The 9,992-nt window shown below is 34.6% G+C and overlaps 1 protein-coding gene across 1 annotated transcript; it reads right to left on the bottom strand.

Moving 5' to 3' along the window:
- Positions 1 to 7,965: 7,965 nt before the first annotated feature.
- Positions 7,966 to 9,413, bottom strand: LOC131035721 (transcription termination factor MTERF15, mitochondrial-like). The gene is made up of 2 exons (XM_057967459.2): positions 8,935 to 9,413; positions 7,966 to 8,697 (listed from the first exon to the last, which is right to left on the bottom strand). Exons 1-2 carry the CDS (start codon positions 9,348 to 9,350, stop codon positions 8,175 to 8,177), a joined length of 939 nt encoding a protein of 312 aa, XP_057823442.2. The 5' UTR covers positions 9,351 to 9,413; the 3' UTR covers positions 7,966 to 8,174.
- Between the last annotated feature and the right edge of the window lie 579 nt (positions 9,414 to 9,992).

The raw sequence follows: 9,992 nt of genomic DNA, 5'->3' as shown, positions 1-9,992 counted from the left end.
GAGTAGAGCGTTGCAGGAAACATGAGCAAAATCCCTACACATAGCGTCGATTGCCTAGTTTTCACCATGGTACTTGCCCAAGGCCCCACCGAAGTGGTTTTCACACATGGACAAACTAATTTCTCTTTAATTTTTTGATATTTTACTATTTTTCTTGTCTTTCTAAGACTTTTTTCTTTTCTTTTTTTTTCAGGACTTTTTCTAATTTTTTTTGTATTTTTTAGGACCTTTTTTTATTTTTTTCATGATCTTTTCTATTTTTTTTTTGTATTTTTCAAGATCTTTAAAGAAATTCTCTAAAATGCTCAAGTATAAAACTTGCAAAGGTGAATGCTATTAATTCGATCTTCAAGCAGTTCACCTTTTGGAGTAGATGCCTAACATTCTCTTTATCCATATTCAATAGTAATGATGTATTTACCCAGCCAATTTGATTCGAACTTGCATTTTTCCTTTTCCTGATCTTGCTGAGAAACTCGATGTTTGACTAGATGATTTGACTAGATGCTGAGAAACTCGATATTTGAAGAAACTAAGGTAGAATTACTAATGTGTGCACCACATAGGCTCACATCTGTATCAACTAAAGAGGTCTGGCTAATGTTGATAGGAAAGCCCTTCGAGGAAGTTCTGCAAAAGGTCCACTAATGTGACATATCACCAAAAGGGGAGAGATGTATGGAACACTTGTAGATGTGGGATGAAGGCTCATGATTGCGAAAAGGAGTGAAAGTAGCATGGCATGATGAAGACTTCAGATCAACAAGTATGCTTTTTGACTTTTTATTTTAGAACTTTTACCCCCAGTTATTTTAGTATTAGGGGAGATCAATTCATGTTCTTCTTTCTTCATAGGATTTTTATCCTTGACTTTTCTTTTTGTAGAGTCCAATAGCTTTTGATTTTGATTTTGACTAGAGAACTTTTTCTTATGTTTGACTTTTTAATTTTTCTTTTCACAGCTTGATTCTTGATCTCCAATGAGTAAGGGCCTTTGTGATTCTTGTTGATCCAAGCCTAGGAGAGGAGTGGATGTGATGCCAAGGTTATGTGAGTTCTCAAAAGGTTTGGTGATATATTCAATGGATTCTTTGTTGGAACCACTCTCAAGACTATCGATATCAAGAGTTGCTTGCACCTCTAAAGGAGATTTCCATTTAGGATTGGTTGCCACAACATCAGGTAGAATTTGTGCAAATGGTTGCTTCACAACCTAAAATGTTGTGTGATATTATGAGCTCTTTGTGTAGGGTTATGCATTGAGTTCTAGACTGTGCAATGTTTTTGTTGTATTGTGTGTAGGTGTAGATATGATGAACTCAAATAGAGTTATTAATGAAACTATGTGGCATGTTATTTGGTGTTATGTGAAGCATGGATGATGCAAATGGTTGTACAACAGTTGTAGGATGTCTTTTGGGTTGCATGACATGGTTCACATCATTGCATGAGAAACACATATGATGAGGGGAGTTATGCGTGGTGGTATGAGATGGCTCCTAGCAATGCATGAGCAATACATGATATATTTAGAGTTGATTGTGGTTTTAAGACATGGTTCTTGGAAATTTCAAGGAGTTGTCCAAATGTGTTATTTGTAATGTGAGAGATTGAGGCACATGTCAATAAAAAAATTTATGGTAGCATGTGGATCATTTAACTCTTTTTAAGAATAATTATCTTGATTGTACTAAGAGACACTTGAGCAATTTGATTTGGAATTTGTATGACATGTTTCAATTGTGGAATCACATCAAGAATTTGATGTCTCCTTTTTATCCCATTGATATGGCGATTCTTGTAAGATTGGTTGTGTAACTTCCCTCTTGATGATGCATGTTTGGATGCCCAAAGATTGTATCACAAGAATCAATCAGTGTTATGTCCAAAATAAGACCCTCTATGAAAGGATGAATAGAAAACTTGAAGCAACATTGGTGAGTGATAATAGTTGATCTAACATGTTATCTTCTAAATTTATATCTTTTGTACCCTAAAACACATGAATATATAAATATTATTTGAATCTAACAAAAAATTACACTTGACAATCAAGTTGATGGAACCATCTATTTAAGAACTTCAACAAATTGGTTGAACAAAAATACTCTTAATTCTTAAAGAAACCTTTCATTTGTATCTTTAACCATGACATGGATTACATGTTATGTTTCTTTCATTTGAAATTTCTTGAAACAAATTATTAGATATTTTGAGGGACCTTATGACTTGACATTGAACTTCAAATACTTTAATTTGATTTGATAGGAAATGTAAGAGGAATGGATCTACTATCAACGATTCATATGGAAAGAAGAAAGGGAATAACCTTCTATATGAGGATTTAGATTTGAGGTATGAGTGCATGAGAAAATGGAGAAAATAATTTAGATAGAGAAAACTACTAGAATTGAAACAAAATGTTTTATTAATATGTGCCTTTCATAAATGGTATACTATCAAGGGAGATGTATGACTATGCACCCTCTCCCATCTATCAAACATAAACCTTTGTCTATGCAATGAATAGAAATAGTTGAGATGGTTGAATTCCCATGCATGAGTCCTCAAATTTTGATGGTTTGGCTCTTGTTTGTGCATCGTGCTAACAAGTGTCTTCTAACTGAACAAATCTACAAGTTGTGCCAAATGGTTGCTTGTGTGAATTGGAATGTCATGTGATGTTTTGATGTGTATTGTAGTGTTCTACATTGAATTTTGGATCATGGACTTTGTTTATAGTAGCACGCATTAGTATAGATGTGGCACCACCAAACTCAATGGAGTTGTTTATGAAATTATGTGAAATGAAACAAAGGGTCGCATGAGTATTTTATGTTATCTTGGATGAAACTTTTTAATTTCATACACTTGGATATGTTGTGACCTTTTAGTTGATAGTATTCACAATATTCATTGTCTTTGTAATGTGCAATTTTTAGTTGGTTTTTGTCAAAGGGTCTTGGCAATAGGAAATTTAATCACATTAGCTTAGACTTTTTTTTGGAAAAAGTAGTACCATTTTTTCCTCGATGGAGTATACTTATGTTTAGGGTTGTTTTGTTTTGTTTGTCATTGTGCAATAGTGACATTATTTTGGACAACTTGTATGTTTTGACTATTTTGTGTTGATGATGGTGTCATGTGTATGTTTTGGATGGGTTTTGTATATGCAATACTGTTGTTGAGTATGCTCTTGTTCTTAGCCCATATGTGAGGTTTGTCATTGAATTTGTTATTATTAGTACATTTCCTCAATTTATGAATCTTAAATAGTCCTTTATCCATCTACAAGTCCAATATGCAACTTATTTTGATAATATCCTAGACAAAGGGACCACTATCAAAGAGAACCTCATTGTTATTTTTCAAGAATGGGTCATGAAAATTATCTTGTGAAGTATCTCCACCATTGTAGGAAGGTTACACAACTCTCACCCTTGTGTTATTTTGTGTTGCACAAATCTAGCATAGTGATTTCATAATCTATGTTGTATGAGAAGTATGCGAAAAAAAATCAATTGTTTTTGAATAATGTGATGAAGCCATGTGGTAAATGGATGAACCATTTTGAGGCTTGGCCCCCTCAACTTTGTGGGAAGAGTCACATGTGAAGATGGAGGAAATGGGCGTCTGAACCAAAGATTCAAACTTGTTCCAACATCCAACAATGAAGTACCTACAAGAAACATACATGTAAAGCAAATACCTATAATAACACACATGGATGCTACACAAACCTACTCCATTTCCCTCCTACTTATCAAGATCTTGTGTTCAAATAATAAATGCTCTCAAAAAGCATGTACACAAGAAGCTATGAAAGATGGAGATTACGAATGAATGTAAATGACATGAAAGCAAAAGAAAGCAAAAGCATGAGAAAACAAGAATGTGAGAATGCAAAAGTGAACTAAATTGCTAGATGATTGAAATGAGAGGGGGTTGGGTTTAAATAGTTAATCTCAGGGTGGATCCATGCATCATGATAGATGTGGGATAAAACAATGATGTAGAAATTAAGAGTATTTATCTCACACGCATTAGATGAGTGAAATGGATAGAGGTGAGAGATGATAAATAAAGGGTGTAGTGGATGTGTAGGAGATTTAGGAAAATGGATTAATAGAATATATTAATGAATTAAATGAAGAATAATGGAGTAATGAATATTAATGAATGAGCATTATAAGATAATGAAGATAAATATTGGAGAATATATAATGTGATGAAGCATGGAATAATGAGAAGCGGATATTATGAATACTACAGTGGAAAATTGAATAATGGATCCACTTGATGATGGAGGAAAAATTAAGATTAATTAAAAGGATTTTGTTGGAATTTTTAATGTGTTTACATTTTGCCCCTCTTTAGAACAATGCAGCTTGTCATGTTGTTTCAAAGAAAATTGATCAACTAATATATGCCTCAGAGATGTTCTGGTAAGGATGATGACTGATATGATATACCCCCTCAAGAGATTGATCAAATAGATTGTAATAGAGATTATGGGAAAGATGAGTGATATTTTGCAAGTGATTAAGCTGAGATGCACATTTGATGAAAATGCACACCTGATAGGCATAACTGAACAATTAATGGAAATGAGCAATATAGCCAGGTTGATAAGATGATTGAGCTAATTAAATTGATAGGGATTGATGCTAGCACAAGATAAGTTGATTCAATACTTCATTAATTGATTGATTGATCAAGGGGAAATGAGATTGCGAGAATCTGATTGATTTGATAAAGCGATTAAAGATTAAGATACATGTATTAGCTAAATAAAGCAATTGATTGATCTCTCTGAAACAAGAAAGATGAATATAATGAAGAAAATGATTGAAGATGAGAAGATGATGAAAGAAAAATAATAGAGAAATGATCGATGCAACAAGTGATGAAAGGAGATGCAAGCGATGAGAAGATGCAAGAGGATGGATGGTGAGAAAAAAAGAATGAAGATGATGATAATTCTTGTTCTTTTTAAGTGCGTATATCATAATTGAGCTTATTATGGCAAAATGATGAATTCATCTGGATTATGGATTACACCCAAATGAATCGACATACCAAGTGCATGTAGGAAAACACATCAAATAGTCAAGGAATGCCCCAATTCACATGAGATCCATACGTCCTCGATGATCTTAGACAATCATGTCTTGAGACGAGTTGTCATGTTAGTAAGGAACAATCCACAAGCAACAAAGTAGTGAACATACCCCATCATGGCCTTTCTAGTCAAAGACATACTAGAGATAAAATCTCTAGTCAGAGGCACCCTGGAAAAGCTAAAAGACATGTCACTAAAGATAAAATAAAAAACAATCTAAAGGCATAATCAGACAAATAGACATTGTGTTTCATGCCAAAATGATTCTTGTCTAGTTATCATATTGATTTAGATATGTCAATAGGGCGTTGCTATATCTGCTCAATTTTAGTCTCATCATGTCATGATTTTGTTGAAGTCCAAAGCTGCACATTTATCTAAAGTGTAATCTATCCACGAATTGAATGTCTTTATTTTGAAGCAAAGGTGAAGTGATATGGTTGATGGTGCAAGTGAAACTTTATTATGATTTTTGACAGAGAAGATAGTTTCTCCAATCGTAAGTTGCCAAATATCCTAATCCATCGCTAAGGTTGAGGAGATGCCCTTGTGAGGGATAAGACTAGTGTATCATGCAATAGCAACATGCACATGGGTTATGCAAAACAATCCACAAGCTATGATGGGGGTGGAAAGGTTATTATGATGCGAAAGGATATGGATATGGATGCGAATGATCAAGTAGAGCGCTGAAGGAAAGAGGAGCGAAATCCCTACACATAGCATTGATTGCCTAGTTTTCACCGTGGTACTTGCCCAAGGCGCCACCAAAGTGGATTTCACACATGGACAAAGTAATTTCTCTTTAATTTTTTGATATTTTACTATTTTTCTTGTCTTTTTAAGACTTTTCTTTTCTTTTTTTTTTTCAGGACTTTTTTCTGATTTCTTTGTACTTTTTTAGGACGTTTTCTGATTTTTTTTGTATTTTTTCATGACCTTTTCTGTTTTTTTTTGTATTTTTTCAAGATCTTTAAAGAAAATCTCTAAAATGCTTAAGTATAAAACATGCAAAGGTGAATGCTATTAATTGGATCTTCAAGCGGTTCACCTTCTGGAGTAGATGTCTAACATGCTCTTAATCCATATGCAATAGTAATGATGTATTTACCCAACTAGTTTGATTCGATCTTGCTGAGAAACTCGATATTTGACTAGATGATGTGTATCTTTGTCATTTGCCTTCCTTGTTGAAGAAAGTAAGGTAGAATTACTAATGTGTGCACCACATAGGCTCATATCCGTATCAACTAAAGAGGTTTGGGTAACATTGATAGCAAAGCCCTTCAAGGAAGTTCTGCAAAAGGTCCACTAATGTGAAATATCGCCAAAAGGGAAGAGATGTATGGAACACTTGTGGGTGTGGGATGAAGGCTTATGATTGCAAAAAGAAGTGAAAGTAGCATGGCATGATGAAGACTTAAGATCAACAAGTATGCTTTTTGACCTTTTATTTTAGAACTTTTACTCTTTCCTTGATGATCTGAATTATCTTGCTATACCATTTCATTCTGAACTATCTTGCTCTACCATTTCATTTATGGTTTTCCATATGTTTGAGGAGACAAAGGTAGCTTTCCAATGTAAAGATCATGACTCATAGAATATTTCCCTACTCCTTGTTCTTTTACTTTTATTTTGATCTCAATCTCATTAGATTTGGAAGTGGATTCTTTCAACGATTTAGGATTAACATATCCTTGAGAAGGAGGCGCTTCAGGATCCACTATCTTCTAGGGAGAATGTTATAGGTTAGGGGGAGATCAAGAACTTGGTGAACCACATCCTTCACCACAGGCCCCACTTTGATAAAAAATGTAATTGATCCCTTAGATGAGCATTCCTCTTCATCATATGCCTTTATGGTAATCTTTTCTTTGGATCAACTGCACTTTCAACGAACCTAGTTCAATGATCAACTCCAAGGTACAAATATTTAGACCCACTCCTCTATTTGGCAGAACCTGCTTGATCTTAACTTTGTGGACAAGGACTTCAATGTGTAAGGGTGTGTTATGTGGTTGTTGCATGGATGAATCACCATTCTCACAATGCAACTAGCATTGGGGAGCCCAAGGTTGCCACATGTCATGCTATCAAAATTCACTTAATCCACCCAACATTTGGTGGTTGCCACTTAACATTTGTTCTCATTGACATCGGCAAATTAATTTATCTAGCCTCATAAAGATGGTGGAGAGAGAATCAATTTTATGTATTATTAATTTTCAATTCAAATTATATTATAATTTAGATATCTATATATTTGTATCCCGTGACATTTCTTGTATATATGCAAATTATTATTATTTAATATTATTTTGTTGAAGAAATCTACTAGATTTAACAACTTCTACCAAGTCTAGCATATTTTAATATTATTTTAGATGCTTGTATATTTATATCTTGTGACATTTCTTGTATATATGCAAATTATTATTATTTTTTTGCTGAAGAAGTCTGCTAGATTTAGATAATTTTAGAGGAGGTTAAGATATACGAAAAATTGCAAAATATAACGATCTATTAGCTTTCTCAATGATCCATCATCAAGTTCAGGAATGCCCTTTCCTTATCTCACTAATAAATCAATAAGTGATTCAAAAAGTTGATACAAAACACATTCAAACTAGTATTATAATATCCCCAAAACAAAAAAGTATTAAAATACATCACATTATTAAAAAACAAAAAACAATATGAAATAAACATCAACAATGTTTCTACATCCACCAAATGCCATGAATGTGAAGTAGCAAACAAGACATCCAGTATGATAACTAGAACATAAAATCATCTGTATCAACTTCAATTTGTTGAAAGTTTGCATATAACTTCACACATAAAGAAAGTAATTATATAACAATTTATAAACATACCTTGATTGAAAAACTATTACAATCCCAAATCATGGGCTGTTTGTGCATCCACATGTTCTCTGGTATTGTTGCTCTCAGGAGAAAAAGGGTTAGGACCAGGATCACCACCATTTCAAATCTCACGTGTATAACAAATAAAAAACAATCAAATGTTAAGAAACTGAAAACCTCTTTTATCTTTGAGTTTTTGAGCTTTCTGAAACATTAGCAATGGCATTTTTATAAACAGTCCACAGAGCAGCGGATTCAGGATGCCCTTCTATGATCTGGGCAACAAACTTGGCCTCCTTGATCTTCAACGCAGAATAAATTCGTGTCTGCTTAACCTCCCCTGCTCTATTCATTGCTGTCATACTTCGCAAAACTGAAAACCTGGGCCTCATTACCTTGTCCAAACTCATTGTAAACATGCGTGCATGTTTTGTCACAAAGTCTACAGAGAGTCCCATGTGATTGAACATAAACTCCATCTTTTTCTGAACGTGTTCCTCCGATATCTCGAGGACTGAAGGATAGAACCTAACTACTTCCAAGGCTTCTTCAGGAGAGAACCCGCAAAGCTGAAGATTGTTTATCTTGGCCTTTAACACTTCGATGCGGCTTTTGGCCACAACACTCACAACGTATTTGTACATTTTGCTTTCCTTTTGAATGCCAATCTTGCGAATCAGATCAAGTTGCTCGGGCGTCAGAGAGCTGCGCATCAAAACCCAAAGATTAATCAGCAAAAACTTTGTAAGCTCTATTCCACAAAAACCAAAACCCTTCCAAAAGGCAACAGAGGGTTTGAAGACCTTCTGCCATCTAGGACTAAGGATAGCGTAGTTTCTCATAATCGCTTTGATCATAAAATCTTGTGTCGGGAATACAGTCTTGAAAAAATCAAGGTTGGAGTGGAGGATCTCCAACTTAAAGGCCAAGATGCACGGGAACCTGGTTACGATTTTGGTTATGTTTTCCCTCTCCAAGCCCAAATCTTTTAGCACTTGAATGTTGGGCTCCAGCAGTCTTTCCACACTTGTCGTCATTAGCGAGGGCTGAGTTCTGATAATGTTTGCAATCTGATCTTCGGCGCAGCCGTGTCTGTTGAGCATGTTCACGAGCTGTTCAACCTTATCCAGGGTTTTGAGCCGTCCCAAGGTGGGATTCAATTTCAACATTTTTGCGACGTCGGCTGAAGACATGTTAAATCTGGTGGTAACGAAGTACAGGAAGAGATTTTGTGAAGGAGCATTGCTGTTGCTAGCGTTACCCTCTGAAAGAGTTGAGAAATTAAAGCAGAAATGAGTTAGGGTTTTGAGAAACAGGTTGCGCCGCACAGGTAGGCAAGAGAATAATTTGCTGCCCATGTTTCAACAGATGCAACAGAGGAAAGACGAACTAGGGTTTCCAGGATATACATAAACTCATTAAATATAGAGCGTAAAGAAAACAATATTTACAATTAAATATAACTAGCAATTGCACCTTGGTGTGCAATGGGTAAGCCACAAAGATGTGATAGATAAATATAAAATAAAATAGTCTATAATTGATAAGGCATTTAGGAAATGATGGTGTTTATGCAAAAAGGATTTCAACTAAAAAGTGATAGCTTTGAATTAACTATGCATCTACTTATAAGGATTTCATCAGTCGATAGAGATATAGTGATAGAGAGGAAAAGGTAAAGGGAGGGATAAAGGTCAAGAGAGATTGAGAGAAAGAGATGAGTGAGAGAGGAAGAAACAAAGACAAGTAGTAACTACAAATTATGGATGTGTAGGTATGGGTTTGAAGAATGTCAAGAATTAGAAGCTTAAACCCTACTAAAGATGATGAACTAATATAAGAGTAAGTTAGGGATTCACATAAATGATAAAATTAAGTAATAATAAAAAATATAAATGAAACCCAAGGGTCAAATCATTGGTGGATAGGATGGGTGGAAGTAAGGTCACGCTATGAGCTACAAACACTAGAAACGAATACATGTATGAAATGAAAGAACA

The sequence above is a fragment of the Cryptomeria japonica genome, chromosome 6 (genome assembly GCF_030272615.1).
Source record: "Cryptomeria japonica chromosome 6, Sugi_1.0, whole genome shotgun sequence".
Lineage (NCBI taxonomy): Eukaryota > Viridiplantae > Streptophyta > Pinopsida > Cupressales > Cupressaceae > Cryptomeria > Cryptomeria japonica.
The sequence above is the reverse complement of the archived record's forward strand: the minus strand, read 5'-3'. Positions and strand labels throughout refer to the sequence as shown.